This window comes from Bactrocera neohumeralis, chromosome 4 (assembly GCF_024586455.1).
Source record: "Bactrocera neohumeralis isolate Rockhampton chromosome 4, APGP_CSIRO_Bneo_wtdbg2-racon-allhic-juicebox.fasta_v2, whole genome shotgun sequence".
Taxonomy (NCBI): Eukaryota; Metazoa; Arthropoda; class Insecta; order Diptera; family Tephritidae; genus Bactrocera; species Bactrocera neohumeralis.
Genome location: NC_065921.1, coordinates 39,429,503 through 39,450,296, shown reverse-complemented (window position 1 = coordinate 39,450,296; position 20,794 = coordinate 39,429,503). Strand labels below are relative to the sequence as shown.

Below are 20,794 nucleotides of genomic sequence, written 5' to 3'. Positions count from 1 at the left end.
ATTATATTGAGAATTTGATAAACAGCTGTCAGGGTTGCTTGTATTTCATTCACAATAGATGAAAATTGGCCATTTTTAACAATGTTGCCAACGAAAATCTCACAAACTCCCTAAAATTTTGAGAGTTATTTTTGGTTTCAGCAACGGAGTTAGCTGTGGTAACTCCTGAATTAATCCCGAAAAATGCAATTAATCTGGATTAACGCTGCCGTCTGTCAATGCTATTATCCTTTTTTTCTGTTCTCAAAAGAAGGGTTACTGAAAATAAATTACTGATGAGACCTCCTTTGAAAGAAAGTATAATAATTGATTTTTTTCAACAGGCAGGGTAGTTGTTTTTCCAATCGCCTTTTTTCGATGTCCTTAAATCTCATTTAATCGAGAAATAGCTGACTCCCAGTGATGAAGTAGCATCGAGGAATCGACCAAAGAATATACTTTATCTGTTTTGTTTTTAGAAGATGTAAGACATGGTAAAAGCTATAGATTACTGGAAATGTTTCAAAGAAGTTTGAGAGTGTGTAGATAGAAAACTCATGCAGTTAAGTATAAAAAAGCTAAATTTGGGGTCGTGAAATTAAAGAATAGTTGTATTTTCCAAGTTAATATCGATAGCGTCGAGAGAATTGTGGATGAAAGGATGTTTTTAAAAAAATAAAAAATTTCTCTTATATATTAACCGAATATATTATAGATACGAATCTCGACGCCGCCCACATTAGGTTTGTCACGATGGTTGTAACATTCAAAAGGAAAAGTCACAGACCTCATAAAATAATTACATAAATGTTCAGTATGTCGAGCTGATTCGATTTAGTCATATCTGCCTGTGTGTACGCGAAGGAGTCCCTCAGTTTTTGTGGAACCTATCTGAAATTTCGCGCATCTTTCTTTCTCCCAAAGAACCTGCTCATTTGGAATCGCCGACATCGGACCACAATAGCTTATATTTGCCTTACAAACAGACCGATCCAACCCAAGTCCTTGTAAGGAAAACTTTTTTATTTGATGTAATTAATCCTCACGAAATTCGGCACAGATAACCTAGACATCGCTGCAATCTCCAAGCATCTTGTTCAAATCTGACCACTGCACAGCGAACGAAATAACCAATGTGACACGGTTTAATTCAACTCTTCGAATGTGGAATGTGATAATGAAATACTCATTCTATAACCCCACATGGGATTCCGAAGCAACTGGCGTAGACGTCAATTTGATGCGAAGGTTTAGAGTAATCGCAAACTTTGCTCTGTGAATATTTTTAAGCGAAACTGGAGATGTTTTCGTTAGCATGTATGTGTGGTTCTGCATGCCTCCATTTCACCAAAATATTTTGATTATTGAAGGATGTAGCAGGTTAATTGAAAAGTCCCGCTGGTGAGTTGATAGGACTGTCCTTAATAACTTTACCAAATATGAGCGCGATCTGACGCGATCTTTACAGCAGCTGCTTAAGTCGGTAGACCTCAGTAGTGCGATTTTTACAATGGATAAAAATATCGAACAAAGAATTTGTCATCATAAATTGTAGATTAGTGTTAAAAAATAAAATGTTTCTATAAAATCAAAACAAAAAAATATTAATTACTTCATCCACTGTGCACTGTAGTACAAAGCTGACATTTAACTGATCAGTTCAAATCAAGACAAGACAAGGGGTTTCATAACCTTTTATGCCATAAGCAATACACCTGTTGGGCATATTATAGTTTCGGCGCAGCCGAGAATTTAACATGCTTATAATATTAATCTTCTTACTAAAAAAATCAAACAAAGTTATTTGCTAAATTCGGCTCAACGTGACATTTAGGCATTTTCGCACTCCAAAACTAGAATATCCGTTTTTGTTTGAATGCATGTTTTTGAAGGCGGTGCACCTACGACTCGGATGTATGTTCATATGTATGTATGATATGTGTGTTTCGAATAGTTTATAATAATAGTTTAAAATACAGCAAAAGTTAGCAGGAACAGACATCGATATATGTACATATAGTATGTGTATGCAGGAGTTTTAAATTACATAAAGTACACATTACTTGTTCTTAAAGACAATTACTTACAACAATCGGTTCCGCACTTTGTGCTCCTGACTGTGGTTTGGAGTGAGAGAGAATGTGTGTGAAATACACGAAGTACAAATTTCGATAAAAAATCACATATTTTTGTTTTTGCATTTTTTACAATACACAAAAGTAGTATATATTTAAACTTTTTGATGAACGTTTCAACATTAGCAATATACTGAGAGTGAGCATACTTTTTGGAAAAAATATTTGCGAATACACATAGATTTGTACAAGAAAAGGCGATGATGAGAAGTGTTCGGGTTTTTTACAAGTGTAACTGTTAATTATACTCATATGTGGGTATATGACTGAGGGAATAGTTTTGTTGTTCTGTTTTGTAAATAATGGTAGAAGACACCATACAATTGATTTTGTGTTTGAGAGGCGAAAGCGGTGCAGCGATTAGTGTATAAAAATTAAGCTAAGAAATGAAGAGATATTTTTTTTTTAATTCTTCAAATACTTCTTATTTAAGGATATGTTGTATTACTGAGAGTACAAGTAATTTTTAAATGTTTCAGCTTGAAAGCTTCTGCAGCTAAATTGCGAAGAGTATGCGAGGACTTCGATAGTTCATGGATCGACTTTACCCACTTTCGGCCCCAAATATGAACATACTTATTCCGGAACAAAGTTTACAAATTCTGTAAATTTAAAGGGCGATCTATTTCGAGGCTCCCTACTTTTTTAAAGGAAAAACACAAAAACTTCGAATTTAATGGGGAGTGTTTATTATCATTCGAAAGAACATTCTTTGCCATTTATTATTTGAAGATTATCTCTTTTAAATGTTGGCCGCAATTACATCTCAGATGGTCCATCCGTGAAGTCCAATTTTCGATGACTCGTTCGAGCATTTCGACTGGTAACGAAAGACACAGGTGATGTTTTGCTCCAAAACCTGAACTGAAGCGGGAATGTCTACATAGAATTTAGACTTTACATATCCCCACAGGTAAAAGTCTAACGGTGTGATATTACACGATCTTAGATAACCTATCGACCAGCTGAAATGTGAAATTATCTGCTAATCGAAGTGTTCTCTCAATAAATCCACTGATTGGTGCGATGTGTCGCATGTGGCGCGGTTTTGTTGAAACCAAATGGCGCTGAGATTACGAGCTTCTATTTCAGGCATGAAATAGTCGGTTATTACGGCGCGATAAAGGTCGACATTGACGGTTACGTTCTCACCGGTATCATTTTTGAAGAAATATGAAGAGCAAACCACACCAAATCGTTTTTTTTTGGATGAAATGGCAGCTCTTGAATCTCTTCAGCTTGCCATTCGCCCCAAATGTGGAAATTTTTATTGTTTACATATCCATTGAGCCAGAAATGGGCCTAGTCGCTGAGTGAAATTTGGCTCGAAAACGTCGAGTTTTTTTTTTAATTTTTCAAGAGCCCATAGAACGATGCTATGTTAATTGGTCGATTTTCTACGGTTTTCGTGTCTTTTCTCAGCTACGGCTGTTACATTTTCTTCACTGCGTGCTGGACATGGTCTATTCGGCCCAATAATGAATGCTGGGTCTCAAAATGGCTGATGGTGTTGCGAATAGTACGCTCTGTAGGGCCATTATATTGACCAGAAGTTGAGCGAAGCGCTCGAAATACATTCTTTACTAAAGGTGAATTTTCGTAATAAAGTTGAATGAATCAAGCCTAAGTCTTTCCAGGGTAAAATGCCAAAGAATACTGAACAAAACTAATGTGACAGCTTGGCACAACTCACCCTTGATCTGTCAAAAAAAGGCTATTGAGAAAAGTACATCTACTTGGATCACCCGTTATAATAGTTTAATGTCTTATGCTGTTTGAGCCGAATCTCAATAAAAAATAATTATGTGTAATTTTGAATATTCCAAAAGATGGAATTAAGAGCCCAGCGGTAGTCGCGCCCAAAATTGAAAAGGGTCTGATATTAGAATCTATGAGAGAGTGAGTTAAATGAGTGATAACTCCCAATCCTCCCAAATTATTTTTAAAACATATCATCAAAACAGTTTTGAAATAATTTAAAAATTACTTGTACGCTTTCTCGACTCTTTCGTAGACCAATAAAATAGCTTTTAGTGTATGGCGTTGAATCGATCCAAATGAACTGAGTAATTTATGCAGTGAAAATAAATAAAGATTGTGTTAAAAAATACAAATAGCACTAACAATAACAAAAGCGATGAACAAAGAAAGCAGAGAGAAGCTGCGCGATACCCTAAACTGCGAGAGTGTAGATATAAAGAGTTGAGTGAGGTTATGTGTTTGTCGGTGAGTATTGTGTGGGAGTGGAGCATTGATGCCACAGGCCGTTGCCTGCATGAAATGTCGATAAAATTGTCGATGATATTGGTAAACGAATGCATTGCTGAAGAAACTATGTTAATTTCGTTTATTGTTTGAAATCTTTGGTGGCTTGTGATGAAGCGATGCGGGTGAAATGATTTAGCAAATTTCAGTTTTTTTTTATATAAAATTTTTTCAATAATAGCAGGTTGAGCGGCTCACTTACCAACGGTTCGTTGCTCTTCACCAGTTGGACGATTTTAATTGTTTCCTCATCCTCATCCATTTCGATGGGTACTTCCGGCAGATGCGGATAGAAGTCCTTCTGCGCAATGGCATCGTGTGCATATAAAAGGCTCTAGAAACAACAAAAACATACACACATACAAACATATGTGATATCATGCAAGAAGTGCTGAACAAAATGAAGCTGGCAGAACTCACTTGTAAATGCGGTTCTTGCAACAAATGAAAGGCCTCTTTGCATTCCTCGTTCAGGTGGCAGCGTTGCGATAACTGCTCCAGCACTTCGTACAGTATCTGCAGCAGAAGCATTTCGTGAATTTGAAATTTTTCTTTATCTATATACATAAGTATGTGTGTGCGCTTGTTATTGGGCGACAATATTACCTGTCCGGAAGTGGAGAGTACTGGCGCCAGTCGATCGTCTCGACCCACTTTGGCCACTTTTGTGTGTACATTGACAAGCGCGTTGAGCTCCTTTGATTCGAGCAAGGCTTTAAGGAAGTCGATTTCCTGGTCATTGGAGAGATTTTCCGCCTCCTTCAGTGATGTTATGAGTTTCGATAGTGCTGCATTCAGTTTTTGCGTGGAAGAGAAGAAAAACATGTTATGACACGAAACAACCAGAAAGGGGTAGGGGTTGTGCAGAGTGCAAAGAAGGTGGAAAAAGTTAACGAAACTTTACGTGCATGCAAAATCCTTTTGGAGTGTGATACTTATGATTAAAAATGAAGAAGTTAATGGGAAGAGTGGATATGAGAACACAATAATCTAAAATAAACTAAAAGATATCTCGAGTATTTCGTACTTACCGGGGTCCCAATTTGTATCTGTAGCCATAACTTCAGCTGTCATCCTCTTAGTTCAGCAAGCGATTTTTTCTGACATGCACTGAAAGAAATCGGAAAAAAAATTAGACTTTTGGCAAACAATCTTTATGTCTGATATTGATTTAATATTTATACATTTTTGCTATAAGTCTGAAGTACATGTTTTAGAGTACCAAGCCTATGAGCTTGAGCCCGGGCTCCAATACAAGTTTAAGACGATACTCAAGTTGAAACATTCACAAAAAAAAAAAAACACGAAATTTTACATTTTGATAGCTTCATTAAGAATAACCCTTTCCGAAATTTGAATTATTTTAAAAGTTAAGCTCCCACAATTTGCGCCAATTACCATGGGATAAGCCTCCTTAATATCCCAAGAAAGGTCTTATCGTGCGTAGTGTGTGAAACTGAAGCTCACCCTCTGAATCGGGAGGGACCTTTCCGAAACGTTCGTTCTAAGCGACGCATCAGACAAAGGGGCTCTCTATCGTACGACTTCTTCAACATATTACTGGAGAAAATAATACGAGGTGCAAAAATAAATAGAAATGATGATGATAGATGGTTCTGCTTTTTCCAGTTTGGATAAAGAAGCGAAGCGTATGGGTTTGGTTGTGAACAAGACGAAATATATATCTCCTATCATCAAACAAACAAGCATCGCCTTTGCGACTTGGCTCGCAACTCACTGTTGACAGTCATAACTTCCGAAATCGACATTATCAGCCTTCAAATGCTAAGCAGAATCACTCTTTCCAACAGGTGCTACTTTGGACTGAAGCAATTTAAAAGTAAAGTCCTCCCCCGACGAACAAAGATCAAACTCTCCAAATCCCTCATCATTCCCATCCTGCTATATTGTGTGGAGGCATTGGAAGTTTTGTGGTTCATTGACAACGGCGAGTACGGCGACATTGAGACATCGACTGCGCTAGGTAGGTCATGTTGTCCGGAAAGAAGCTTTTCGATTCAGTATCCGCCGATGGTAGTAGAGAAAGAGGAAGACCTTCACTCTGTTGGAGAGATTAGGTGGAGAAGGGCCTGGCAGCACTTGGTATCTCGAATTGGCGGCAAATAACGAAAAGAAGAAACGACTGACTCACTGACGTTAACTCGGCTAAAACCGCGTAAGCGGTGTCTACGCCAGTAAAGAAGAAGAATATGGGTATAAGAGATATTGGCACCATACACAGAACCTTCTGCGCACTTGACTCCGTTTAATACATGGCGGAGGTTCTATAATGGTATGGGCTGATTTTTGTTATGAAGAAAAAACTTCAATAAGCTACGTATCAACAAAAATGAATGCAACAATGTATTTAGACTGGCTCGATAGTGAATTGACAGATTGTAGTAATCACTTGGCGCCAGGTTCGAATAATAAGTTGAATGTATCGAAGCTCCCGGAACTTATGGCGATTTACTAACGATGTGTTTGGCCAGTTGTTGACCTGATAGAACGTAATTCCTTTCCTATTAGCCAAAGCTAATCGTTTTTGGGAATCTGCTTGGTTGAATTATTGGTAGTATACCTCTGAATTAAGAGTTTGGGCGTAAGTTAACAGCTCGCAGTATATTTTTTTCCGCCAATCTCACCAAAAACCATAGGGTTATTATAAGCCAAGTATTCACAAAACTATCTGTTTTTTATGATATTTATTGGGAAATCATAGATTTTATTTCTCTAGACCTTATATATTGTTTTTTTACGTATATACTATATATATATATATTTAGTATATATTAAAAATAAAAATATTGTTTGTGGAAATTCAATTTCAAGAATTTTTAAAGTGCCATAAGCAAATGGAATTATTTACGAGCTTTAAACAGCTGATTAAACGACATAAATTTGAGGCTTTTTTTAATCGATACTTTATATTGACAAGTATTTATAACTCTTTTCTAACCATATCCAAAACTATACACATAAAACTGTATATATTTCACTTCAAGTCAATTTTTCATACGCCACAGTAGTAGAGTACATAACATATACACTCCTCTACTCATATTGTAAATATCTATGACCTCAACAAGATTAATTTCCAAGTCCAAACACATGCAGTGTCCTTATCAATTTGGTAGAATTTTTCAAGGTTTTGCGTGCACGTAAATGAACGGCAACTCCCCCATTTTCCACATTTTTGCGCCTCAAGCTCTTTCGCATCGATTGGCAATGAATAGTAAATCTCCGCAGCATGTTCAAAATGCAATAAAAAGTTCGTGGAAATAATTGCCAATTATTTATAAAATGTTGCTCCAGTTAAACACATTAATTAAAAGCCACAAATTGTAGTCGAGCGATTCATTCAAACCTTTTATAATATGTATATTTGATTTCCACGTTCCCCCACATCAAATTCTTAGCGATGGTGACCATATTGGATGAGTGGGAGTGTTTGCTTAGTTGTGTGTATTTGCTGTGGGGAATTCGACTCTTTGGCGCCCAAAATCACAGCATGGAAAATCATGTAGAGCGCCACAATTCGGCAATCACAAATCACAAATAAGTCTATAAGCATACTCAACCAACCGTATATAGACGTAAATGTATACAGTGGATGCCAAAACTAAAACACAAAACTTATCATTCAACTATGAAACGGAAAAAAATTGATTTAATGGCATCTTTTAAAAGTATTACTCTTGAGCAGTGATTTTGCAGCGGTTCACCAACGGCATGTTTTCTTACAAAAAATATCGGAGAAAAGAAACTGACATATTGTGTGGGATAAAATATCGTATATGGTAGTTGGCTATACTCGCATGTAGTATTGGCAGTCTTCGATTCGATTAAATCATACATTGGGTTTTCAATAAGAGCACTACAAAAGTTAAATACAACAGAAACCGTTTGGAATATAAATGAAATTCTTTACTCCTGTGAAAGTACATTCGGTGCCATTATGTATGGAACTCCATTTCTTTTGCATCGCCTCCACGGGCACGCGTGCAGAAGTCCTGACGCTGAACTCAATTTTCGACTTTTATTTTTCAAGTATAAATAGGCCGGGTTGGTTTGTTGGCATAGATTATCGACTTGCCCTAGCTCCACAGGAAATAGTTTAACAGCATCAAATCGCACGACCGAGGCGGCCATTTCGTGAGATAACGGAGCCACAGGCCACACAGCGAATAAGACAATCGACTTATTGAAAACCAAGTTTCGTCCGATTTGGACCAAAAATATTCGGTTATTATTGAGCGGTAGCGATTCCCATTGACAGTGATGTGCCGGTCTTGATCATCACCGAAGAACCACCGCACCAAACCGTAATTTTTTCGGGATGCAATGGTAACACATGGAGTACGTGTGGTTTGCTTCCAGACCAATAACGCATATTTTTCTTATTCATGAAGCCATTCAGCCAGAAATCAGTCTCATCGCTGAAGATGAATTTTCCATGAAAATCCAGATCATTTTCATTTTCAAGTTGTTGTTGGATGTAGGCCAATATCTTCTCACAATTTCGGTAGTAAATTTTAGTAATTTCGACTAGTTGTTGGATCGCATATATAAGTAAAATATAAATATCTTTTGACGATGAAATGGAAAACCTTACTGAAGAGAAATGTCAAGAGAGCGGGTGTATTGTTGTATTGTTTGTTCGATTCGCTACTCTCCAACGTTCGGCTAATCGAAGACAGCTAATACTTATTACTTTACCCCTTTGACATAAGTTCGTTCATTCAAGTTCGTGTTTCAATTTGGGCGCATACTGTATATACACATATACATATTGGAGTGTTTATGTCGAAAAGTGGCAATCAGCGAATGAAGTGAAATGTGAATTCTCGATTACATTGCTGTGTATAGAATGATGGATGTATTTGAAACGTGGCAAAAAAATCAATGATTCGGCCTATTGATTAGAGTTTAGCGTGTTCGCGATGAAAAGCACGTGCCTTTTGATGGTAGCGATGAAAGTTAAGAACGCGGAAGTGAGTGTATAAAAAGGACGCTTTATTATGAATAATATATGGAATTGATATATAAAAAATGTATATAATATTTGAAAGAGGCAACATGCACACGAATATTATTACCAAAAATTTGCAATCTTGATTATTTGTATCATTATTTATTTTTATAAAACATATGTTTACGGTGGAAACTCTGATAAAATCAAAAAATTCAAGCTTCACTTAAGGTGTCTTATTATCTTCTCCACATTCTGGCGTATAAATACTTGTAACGAAAAACGAAGTACAAAAGGCGACGAAAAATTAAAACTTAATGTTACATGAAATATGCTTATGAATATGACGTCAACTCCAAAAATGAGCTGAAACCGTAAAATTTGCTGAAGACACTGAAGGTCAACCCAATCATGGCTGATATACGTAAGAAGTTTATGAAAAATTGAATTAAGCATTGGTGTGCTTGAATTGGTTCAAACTAATATAAATATTTATATTAAAATACATTTCGTTTTTTTTTTTTTTGTTAGTCCGGGTCAAATTTGATCAGATCTATTTTGTGCGCATCCACGATTTTATGAGTCGAATATTCCAATGCAAAGATAATAACGAAGGAAGAGTAAAAGTGTGGTAAAATAATTTCCCTGTCCCCACGGCAAAATACCTAGGGGTTGAAATCGATACCAAATTGAATTGGAATATTAACATAAAAACCCAAATAAATAAAGCGTGTATAGCCTATTGAACCAGCCAAAGAAAACTTAGCAGGAATTGCGGACTTAAACCATAGATTAATTTCGGCGTCGCCTTCTACTGCGTGATGGCTTTAAGTTTACTGGTCAACTCCACTTGTCATCATTTTTCAAGAGCGTACAGCTGCTGGCGTATGCCGATGATATTGATATCATCGGCCTCAACACCCGCGTCGTTAGGTCTGCTTTCTCCAGGCTGGACAAGGAAGCAAAGCAGATGGGTCTGGCAGTGAACCAGGGCAAAACGAAATATCTCCTGTCATCAAACAAACAGTCGTCGCGCTCGCGACTTGGCTCTCACGTCACTGTTGACAGTCATAACTTTGAAGATGTAGACAATTTCGTTCATTTAGGAACCAGTATAAACACCACCAACAATGTCAGCCTGGAAATCCAACGCAGGTTAACTCTTGCCAACAGGTGCTACTTTGGACTGAGTAGGCAATTGAGAAGTAAAGTCCTCTCTCGACAAACAAAAACCAAACTTTATAAGTCACCCATAATTCCCGTCCTGCTATTTGGTGTAGAGGCTTGGAGGATGACAACAACTGATGAGACGACGTTGCGAGTTTTCGAGAGAAAAGCTCTGCGAAAGATTTATGGTCCTTTGCGCATTAGCCACGGCGAATATCGCATTCGATGGAACGATGAGCTGTATGAGATATATCAGCGAATTAAAAGACAGCAGCTACGCTGGCTAGGTCATGTTGTCCGAATGGACGAAAACACTCCAACTCTGAAAGTATTCGACGCAGTACCCGCCAGGGGAAGCAGAGGAAGAGGAAGACAACCACTCCATTGGAAGGACCAGGTGGAGAAGGACCTGGCTTCGCTTGGAATATCCAAATGGCGCCACGAAGCGAAAGGAAGAAACGACTGGCGCGCTGTTGTTAACTTGGCTATAATCGGGTAAGCGGTGCCTACGCCAATAAAGAAAAAGAAGAAAGATGTATACGGCCATCATTTGACCATTCTAAATTATGGAGCACTGGTTGGGTGGCCAGCATTAAAGAAACCGTATAATATCAGGAAATTAAATGGAATACAAAGATGCAAGTGCACGGTTCACTGGAACTATTAAATCATGTCCAACCGAGGCGCTTAATGTGTTCTTGCATCAACTGTTCATAGACGTGTTTACTCGGAAAATTGCAGCAAGCTCTGCTATCAAAGTAAGGAATTAGGAGTTTGGAACCTGAAATATTATAGACAAAGCGCCATTCTGAACTAGCTAAATATAAGTAAATCATTCTATATTCTCCCAAAGTTACATTTCAGTAATCATTTTCGGGTAAGCTTATGGAGAAGAGGTTTATTAGAGAAGGAGAATACTAGCTTTGTCTATACCGACGGTTCAAAATGGACTGCGGTTTAGGGGCGAGTGTTTACTCCTATGATCGTGAGACCTCTCTTTTTATCCGCCTACCAAATTTAGCCAACATCTTCCAAACGAAAGTATTAATACCTGTGTTGTCCCACGGAAAGTTATAATACGAGTATAATAGAAGCCAGGCGGCATTGATGGCGTTGTCGAAGTCACAGAATAATTGCAGCGTAGTCTTCAACTGCATGAACGCTTTAAGCTCACTGGTTTCCACTTCCTCTGTGAATGTCCGCCCGACATAAAATACTTAGAACCGTTCAGGCACCAAACTTTGAATGCCCACAAAGGCTGGATATATTTAAGTGGTTCAAAGCGTCAAATGGTTTGAGCGCAACAATGAAACGGGATAGCCAAATTATAAAGTCCAGCGCTAGTTAAGCCCATGATGGCACGATTCCATGCCTACCTAAGTAATTACGATGTCTCATAATAATATTATAAAAACGATTCCGTCGAAGGTCTAAAGGTCTGTTCGTCCGTTTTGAATAAAGAAGTAGATATGCTTGTACATATGTATTGTCGAACAATGTGGGGCTATTCAGAAATAAATAACAAAATCAGTTCGATGCACTGGAAAGAAGAAAATAAGAGGACAAAAACCAAAGATGAGTAAAGTAGTGGATTATGATCTAAATTCAGCAAATCAATTATCATTTCCTCTTGATGGAGTCATTTAAATATAATATTTTAAAGTTAAATAAATCTTAAGAAGAATAGGAACAAACAGAAGAATTTCAAAATAAATACGCCGTTTTGTTTTTAAATTGTCAAATTAGTTTGCTGCCTTTCAGTCTACTATGTCGGAATCAGCCAGGATATGCCACACAAAATTTGCATGTACTGACATAGTTCCAAAGAAGCACATACAAACATACATGTTTCGAACTAATGTTCAAATACTGAAGTTTACATGGGCAGCAACTGCACCAAGCCTTAAATACATACATTCGTATTATTTGTGTGCATTAAAACAAAATGAATGAGCAGTTTTTGGAGTGCATCCAAACAAAAGCCACTGGACTAAATGCGCATGAACTCATAACTCAAAATACACACAGCCATATTTACATAACGTGTTGAAGTATGAGCGCAAGCAACAGCTAAAACAATGCTGGAACTCAGTAGAATGGGCGAACAAGGCAAAAAACGTGCTCATTACATACTTACAGAATAGCGCATGTTTCCGAATAACAAAAACTATGTAAGGAAGAGGCTAATACGGGTGCAAACGGAACGATATACATATAAGTGCATAGGCACTGTTTTTGAGCGCCGCGACTCGCTCAGGCATATTTCGGTTTTCAAAACCCCGCCCTACTCCTATCTGTCAAACTGAATAAGGGAACAAAAAAATTGTTTTTGATTTGCTCTTTACTGAGATTAAGTTAGCTGTAGTTTTCAAATATTTTTCCCCAGGTTTCATTTGAAATAATATTTACATACTTTTTTTGATTTACAAGTTTTTGATTGGAATTTGTCATAGTTTGGTTTAGTGGTTTTCTATGAAGTAATAATTTTTTTGGGAGTTGGTTTTGTTGACAGCTGTTACTTGATTTATACTCAGTTTGGCTTGTCATTTTAAAGAACAGATTTACTCCGGAACAACGTTTGCAAATGCTCCAGGCAGAGTCGGTAATTCATAAATCGGTTTCGCATCATCAAAGGTGCTGTACAGGGCGCTCCAAAAACGCTATTGGTGCTGTGGAGTAAAGTATCGAAATATACACTTCGGGCTGTTCCCAACCACTTTATGGCTAATTTTGTCGAAGGATCTAAGTTTGCGGGCTTAACAATCCAACTGTTGTCAGAATTGAAGTCGAACGTCCATCAAACGTGACGTAAGTTCGATAAATAAGTTCGAAACAAGCTGACCTCTAATCCTGACTTTCACGACAAATTTTTTTTCAACGATGAAGTCTTTAAATGGGTAGGTATGCAAATAAACGAAATTTTCGCTGTTGAGCGATGATAGTCCACAAGCCATTGTTGAGACGCAGTGACATCATCAAAAAGTCTATGTTGTTTTCGAATGAATGGCCCATATTTCTTCCAAAAGCAATGGGGAATGTTACACAAGTAGAACTATGATTAATAGCTTTTTCGTACCGTTGGTTCCAATAAGACTGTGCTACAGGTCATATAGCCAGTGTTGTTCTAAATTTACGGTTCATTGATGGAAACTTGGTTCGTAGAAGAAGAAAAAAACACCGATTTTATTCTGCCTTTTTACAGAATCTTTTTATGATTTTGGTGTCCGATATATTCTTTTCATAAAAGAAGCTTTAATGGCTACCATTAAGAAATTAGTCATTTAAGTAATCCCACTTTCAGTAAAATGGTTAATTACGAAACAAAATAGCTCTTTTAAATTTTGTGAATTTTTTTTATGTTATAACAACGAGTTTGGAGAAGGGAAAATCGGACCATCAAGTGGCTAACCCTGATATATATATAATGCGCAAAATCAGACTACCACCACGCCCATACGGGACAAAACTTTGCACAACTAGTGCCTTTGAGGTATACAATATTAAATATAAAAATGGTCAAAATTACACCATAACTGAAAATGCCAACTTTTTTACTGGAAACAACGGTCAATCTGTGAAATATAATAGAGAAAATTCGGAGAGAGTCTCTTTCTGATAATAAGACTTATCAGTGTAGCTTTATACCTAGAAAATTTACAATCGACCAGATTTTCAACATACGCCTAATTTTGAAAGAGACCCGTGAAAGGAAGATCGACACACAACACCTCTTCGTCGATTTCAAAGCTGCTTTTGCCCGCACCAAAAAGAACTGCTTTTATGCCAATTTGTCTGAACTTTGTTTCTCAGAAAAGCTAATACGGCTGCGTAAGCTGACGTTGAGCAATACCAAAAGCTCTGTTAGGATCGAGAAGCACCTCGCCGAGTTGATCGATACCGAACGAGGTTTCAGACAAGGATACTCCCAGGTTTCTCCAGGTTGGACAAATAAGCGAAGCAAATTGGTCTAGTAGTGAACGAGGGCATGACGAAATATCTCCTGCCATCAAACATACAGCCATCGCACTCGGGACCTGACTCCCAAATCCCACTGTTGACAGTCTTAGCTTCGAAGTCGTCGATAGCATTAACACCAACAACAACGTCAGCCTCAAAACACAATGCAGAATGACTCCTGCCAACAGGTGCTACTTCGTACTAAGTAGGCAATTGAGAAGTAAAGCCCACTCTCGACGAACAAAAACCAAATTCTACTTGTACAAGTCACTCATCATCCCCGACAACATCTGATAAGTCGGCGTTAAGAGTTTCCGAGAGAACGGTTCTACAGAGGATTATGGTCATTGGCAACCGTGAATACCGCAGTCGATTAAGATACAGCGGCTACGCTGTCTAGGTCTTGTCGTCTGATTGGGTGAAAAAACTCCAGCTTTCAGAGTAGGAAGCAAATGAAGAGAAAGACCTCTACTCGGTTAGAAAGACCTGACTACACTTAGAATCTCCAATTACCGCCAAGCAGCGAAAAGGGAGAAACGACTGGCGCGATGTTGTAAACTCGGCTAAGTATAACCTCATAAGAGGTGTCTACGCCAATAAAGAAGAAGACATATAGTAATTTTCGTTATGTTAACAAATCTTACTACATATATAATGACTTAGTGCTGAACATGACACTTTGGTCTTAATTTCATATCCCTAATATCATTAATTCCGATCTTCTGGTTGACGTTTTGAAGATCAAATCAATATATCCAATTTAGCCTCTTCGGTTAAGTTCATGTCAGATATAGGGGATGATTTTAATATAATTTTCGTCGAATAATGAATTTTTAATTCTTTCGCAACATTCTTAGTATGAAGTTTTGTCAACTCCTGAAAGTTTTGACTCGAGCATATAAAATGTTTGGTTACACAAGAATTTATCCATTCATTGCTTTCTAGTTAATGCTTCAATGGTTACAGAATTGTAATATGTTTAATAATTTTGAATTCGAAAAATTAATTCTATTTGCAATAATATCACTACATTCTAATAAGATTTTATAGGTATTCTGATAACTTAAAGGAACTCCATAACTATCTCGATTAATCCGTGATACTTCAAACAACCATTTGGTGAACCAAACCGTTATATTTATGCAATATTACTGTCCTCGGGTGTAAAGAAAGTCGGCTCAGCAACTCACCAACATTTGAAATGTAGCTCCGGCGAGCTCAAACGACGAGGTAGAAACACACCGAAAGGATGCACGAGCGGTGACAAACAATAGCTGGAAAAGAGGCAGAGTTGCAGTGGCAGCTAGTTCGCATTGTTTATCGGTGCAGCAGTCGCAACTATATATTTTTGTGTTGTTGTTGTTCACTTTGTTCTTATTGCAGCTGGTTGTTTGCTTGCAACGCGATGTGCTATTGTTTTTGCAAAACGACAAGTGCAAGGATTCACCACTACTAAGTATTATATGTATGTATGTGCGAGCTAACAGCCGTTATGAGCGCACGAATGAGTTATTCAAGAGGTGCACTACTATGCACGTGATATAAGTATATGTATGTATGTACGAGTATATAACGCTTTTGCAAGCGACGGCAAGTGGGTGTAGGGGTGCGTTGGTGTGACGGTGAAATTGTATTATGCTTATGCTGTGTAATTTGAAAAGAAAACACAAAAGTGTTGCGCTTTGTGGGCTTATGGTCGAAAGAGTGTTGCCTGTGATGCGCGGGGGGGCCTCGCAGTTTTTACATAGCAAGAAGTCGCAACGGCAAAATGGCCTTTCTATTCAATGGTTTTTAGGTCAATTTCATGAATTTAAATGCCATTTTGTATGAAGTGTCACGTTTTGGTAAATTGAATCATTAGAGCAGCTGGAAGGATGAATTGAGCTTTTGGCCATTTATTTTTTTGGAAGCTTCTAAAATTAAAATTGTTATAGTATACGCTAGGTCGGCATAACTGGTGTAGAGTCTTCTCTTTTCTATGATTTAATCTCAGCATTATGAATAATTCCAATATTAACGGTTTTCAACAAATCCAGTTAAATCTTCACTAGAATCGGGAGACAGTACCTTTTTGCAATTAATGCCATTTTTTGTAAATTTCATATTAACTTGTTTGCACTTGTCGTTTTCTGGAATCTTACACATATAATAATATTAACCTTTTGGAATTAGGTATTTGAAAATTTACAGCAAAGTTGAATTCTAGAACGATATAATAATTTCATAATCAAAAAATACTATTGGCCAATCGTCGAATCACCATCAGAGGAATCGCTGAAGAACTTAACATATCTATTGGCTCGTGGTTACATTCGATTGTAACCAGTTATTTGGCTATGAGTCCGTTTGCCGCGAAGTTTGTGCCAAAATTGCTCACTTTCGACCAAAAACATTGTTGATATTGCTCAGGAGAGGTTTGACTTAGTCCGCCAGACCCAGATCTACTCCAGAGGATCAATAGAAGCTGCCGCATAAGCTAAGATCGGAAAAAGTGCGCCAAGATAGGTCAAATGTGAAGATGCAGGAGTGTCTTGCAGCATGAGTCGTATGATAAGTAAAGAATAGTACCAACGCAACTTCGGCATAGCAATCCTTTAGCAGCGCCTGGATTTGTGGAAAAACAAAAATTACATAACAAAATAACACATTAATGGTGCCTCAGACACCACTGCGCTGCAGCATAATACCTGCTAAAACAGACGGTGCTAGAAGAAAACATGGATGTTGCCCAATTAAGCGAACAATATTCTCAACGTTCAGAAAGCGCTTAGATTAAAGATATAAGTGGCAAGGCAGCAATATGGTCCTGAAAAGGACAAACTTTCACATCACGCTCCAAGGAAGCCATGGGCGAACATATAAGAAATGTATTTTGTAAGCTGCTATGCTCGTCCTAGCGCAACGATTAGCAAATTTGAAGATTTTCCTCTAGAGACCAGAAACAAAATATAACGGGAGATTTTAAGGCATGGTCTACTGTTTATGGTTGTAGAAGTATACCTACATCATCGCGGTCGCTTCATTCTGGAATTTTTGAGTCAAATAAACCTTACGATTTTAAACAATGGCACATAAAATACCTTTCAAAGGGAAATAAGGCTTCCATAATAGACCTAATGTTTGCTAACGACGCGCTTAGCATGCGTACTAAGTGAAAGTCGTCAGATATGTATGCAAATAGCTACCGTATGGTAATAATTTCGAGTACAACCGAACTTTTTGTACTCCAGGGAAGCACCTTAAGGAACAAAATGTACACCAAAAAATAGAAATCCAAGCAATTAGAATTATTGTTGAATTTTCCTCACTAAAAATATGTAAAAAAAAGAGATTTTTAGATTATGGAAGGAAATCTTATGAAACTTGACTTGTAAGTTCGAGTTATACATGTTCAATGATATACATATATGTATATACATATACATATATATGTATGTATATTAGAGTGATTCAAAAAAAAAAAATTTTTTTTCGTTTCGTACTCGGAAAAATAGGTTCCTAGACACCTCTCAGAAAGCCTCTCCAAACATGAGTTTTTATTTGTAACGGGAAGGTCCTCCAACATACAGTTTTCAATTTTTTCTTGTTATCAGATAGAAAAATTTATATCTCGCTTCCAACTACTTGAAAAAATATCTTGTTCCTTAGATTTTGTAGGACATTGAATGCTCTACCAAAAAGGTCTATTATAATTTTTTCGTAAATCCAAATGTTTAAAAGATATTAACAGTTAAACTTTGATTATTTTTGGAAAAATTTTTTATTTCTTATGAATTTTATAACTGAATGAAAAAAATCATTATGAAAAAGGTTTTAGGGGAGGCTTTCTTAGAGGTGTCTAGGAACCTATTTTTCAGAGTATCAAACGAAAAATTTTTTTTTTTTTGATCCACCTTAAGTCTTGCATTTTGATGTTTGACGATGAATATCGCGTAAACGCTTAACTTAATCGAAAAATCATATAAGACCATTTTTAAAGAGCAGTAAATTTCCTACAAAACTTCATCGTTCATAATATTTTTTTTTCATTGAGTTATAAAATTCAAAAGAAATAAAAAATTTTCCCAAAAATAATCAAACTTTAACTGTTAATATCTTTTAAGCGTTTGGGTTTGCGAAAAAATCATAATAGACCTTTTTGGTAGAGCATTCAATTTCCTACAAAATCTATGAAACAAGATATTTTTTCAAGTAGTTGGAAGCGAGATATAAATTTTTCTATCTGATAATAAGAAAAAATAGAAAACTGTATGTAGGAGGACCTTCCCGTTACAATTAAAAGCTCATGTTTGGAGAGGCTTTCTTAGAGGTGTCTAGGAACCTATTTTTCCGAGTACGAAACGAAAAAAAAATTTTTTTTTTTGAATCACTCTAATGTATATATATGTATATATGTATAAAACTCATGCACTCATGCACTGACAGCTTTATTCGACAAAAGGCTTGTTAGAAAAACGAAAATCATTCTACATATGTTGTATATGAGAGTGGGGGGTAGTATCGTCCCGATTTTATCTATTTTTGACAATACTACATTCTTTAAACATGCCAACTACCAATACCATTACCAACTATATGGACACCCGGATGTTATATGTTTATTACATGGGGGCTAGGTCAAGTTTTCGCCCAAGCTTGTACATTTTAGGCACATAGACACACTGTTATCAGCAAAACACGTTATTTCATTTTCATAGAGGTAACTCATATGTTGGATGATATACTATGTATGCGGTATAAAGTCACGTGGTAGTTCGAAAATCGTTGCGTTAGGTATATGGGGGCTAAGGGAAGTATTGACACGATTTATTTTCACAAAATATCATTTGCAGACTTCTTGAAATTCTTGTAAATTAGATTGGTTTATTTTATTTTGTATTTAAATTAGAGGGTTTGTATTCGTATGTACATTATTAGAGCAAAATTCTTTCTATTCATGTGGTTTTCCGAATTGATATGAATCATAAAATAGCTCCGTAACTCAAAGAGAAGCATAATTTATTCGTGTTTATTTTGCCACTTCAGATATCAAATGCAAACCGTTATTTTCTAAAATATGTACAGAAATGTGTACTTCACTTTGAAACTCCTTTGGAGCACTTGAATTCCTATGAAATATAATATCGCCAAATAAAAAGCAAACACTTAAACGTGTGAGTACCACCGCCAACAGCCGAGGAAGAGGAAGCGAAAGAAGAAGAAAATAAATTCTTATACGCTTCACTCTTTTAAAGTAAACAAAAGTGCAAAATAGTGTGGAAGCACCGCACCAACTCGCTGTGGTTCCCGTGTTTGTATGTGCGTGTGTGTGTGTGTGTGTTTGTGGTTGCTCGCATTCATATGGCAACCACGAATAAATAAATACTCAGCTCCGGCGAAATGTAGGCGAATATGTGGATACTTGTGGACAAAAAGAAAACTTACTTTTTGCTCCGCTTTGTTGTTTGTGTGCATTTAATGTCACACAAAGTCGCTGCTCTCATATTTCACATCCTCGCATATTGCCCCACTGAACGCCCTTTTAATAACGCACTTGTATTTACTATCATACAAAGTTGCGAAATTGCTACCAGACGGCCCCCGGCTGGATCCACCATACACGAGTACCACTATTGTGTGTGTGTGTGTGCGTTTGTGCCGTCGTGTTTTGCAAATTACGCGATTCCAGTGAATTTGGCCAATGTAGCATGAATGAAAATGTGTGAGCGCCAAAAAGGAGGTATTAAATTTCTTAACTGTGATTAAAAGCCTTACAGCTACTGTAAACAACAACAACAACACTTTCAATAAAGCGTTTGCAGACCGTGAAATATGAAAATTGCACGGTGGCTTCAGAGAACTTTTGAAAATTCATAGCTGGTGCACATTAGGGTGAGTGCATTTTGTCTTTAAACGATAGATACTTGAAGAGCGATAGAGATAGAGGTAACGACAGCTTTGTCTCAATAATTCTTATAGTTTCACAACATGTTGCTTCAGACTATTATAGTTTTGTTCACCTAATTGTTGCTTTTTATAGGATTCGGACTACTGCCACGCCCACAAAACGCCATTAATTGGAAGTTTTAAGTGCCATAACTAAACTCCGCTTTAACACAAATTCTTTTGGGTAAACGAATCGCACAAAAAAGGAGGGTCTGTGATTTTAAAAATTTTGAAAAAGTGTTGTTTAGGTAAATCAACCAAAATTAATGAGGACAATGTATTTTGGCACCCCCTCCACATTGCGATAATGGGTGCCATCGGATTGAGTCGAAGACATTCGATACGCTTACTCTCTTCATAACACAATCCATAAATATTAAATTCCATGTGATTA

At 37.0% G+C, this 20,794-nt stretch overlaps 1 protein-coding gene across 5 annotated transcripts in view; it reads right to left on the bottom strand.

Annotated features, from left to right (window-relative positions):
- LOC126757469 (MAGUK p55 subfamily member 7) overlaps positions 1-20,794 on the bottom strand; it is a 44,098-nt gene that overhangs the window by 10,736 nt on the left and 12,568 nt on the right. For 3 of the 5 annotated variants that reach the window (XR_007666740.1, XM_050471400.1, XM_050471402.1), the window contains exons 2-6: positions 5,411-5,489; positions 4,986-5,167; positions 4,800-4,895; positions 4,582-4,713; positions 2,067-2,096 (exon numbers count right to left, since the gene is read on the bottom strand). Coding sequence is in view for 4 of the 5 variants with exons in the window: in XM_050471400.1 (XP_050327357.1) it covers positions 2,067-2,096; positions 4,582-4,713; positions 4,800-4,895; positions 4,986-5,167; positions 5,411-5,453 (483 nt within the window). In the remaining variant the exon portion in view is untranslated. The remainder of the gene's footprint in view (positions 1-2,066; positions 2,097-4,581; positions 4,714-4,799; positions 4,896-4,985; positions 5,168-5,410; positions 5,490-20,794) is intronic. The other 2 variants (XM_050471401.1, XM_050471403.1) reach the window with 1 other exon arrangement.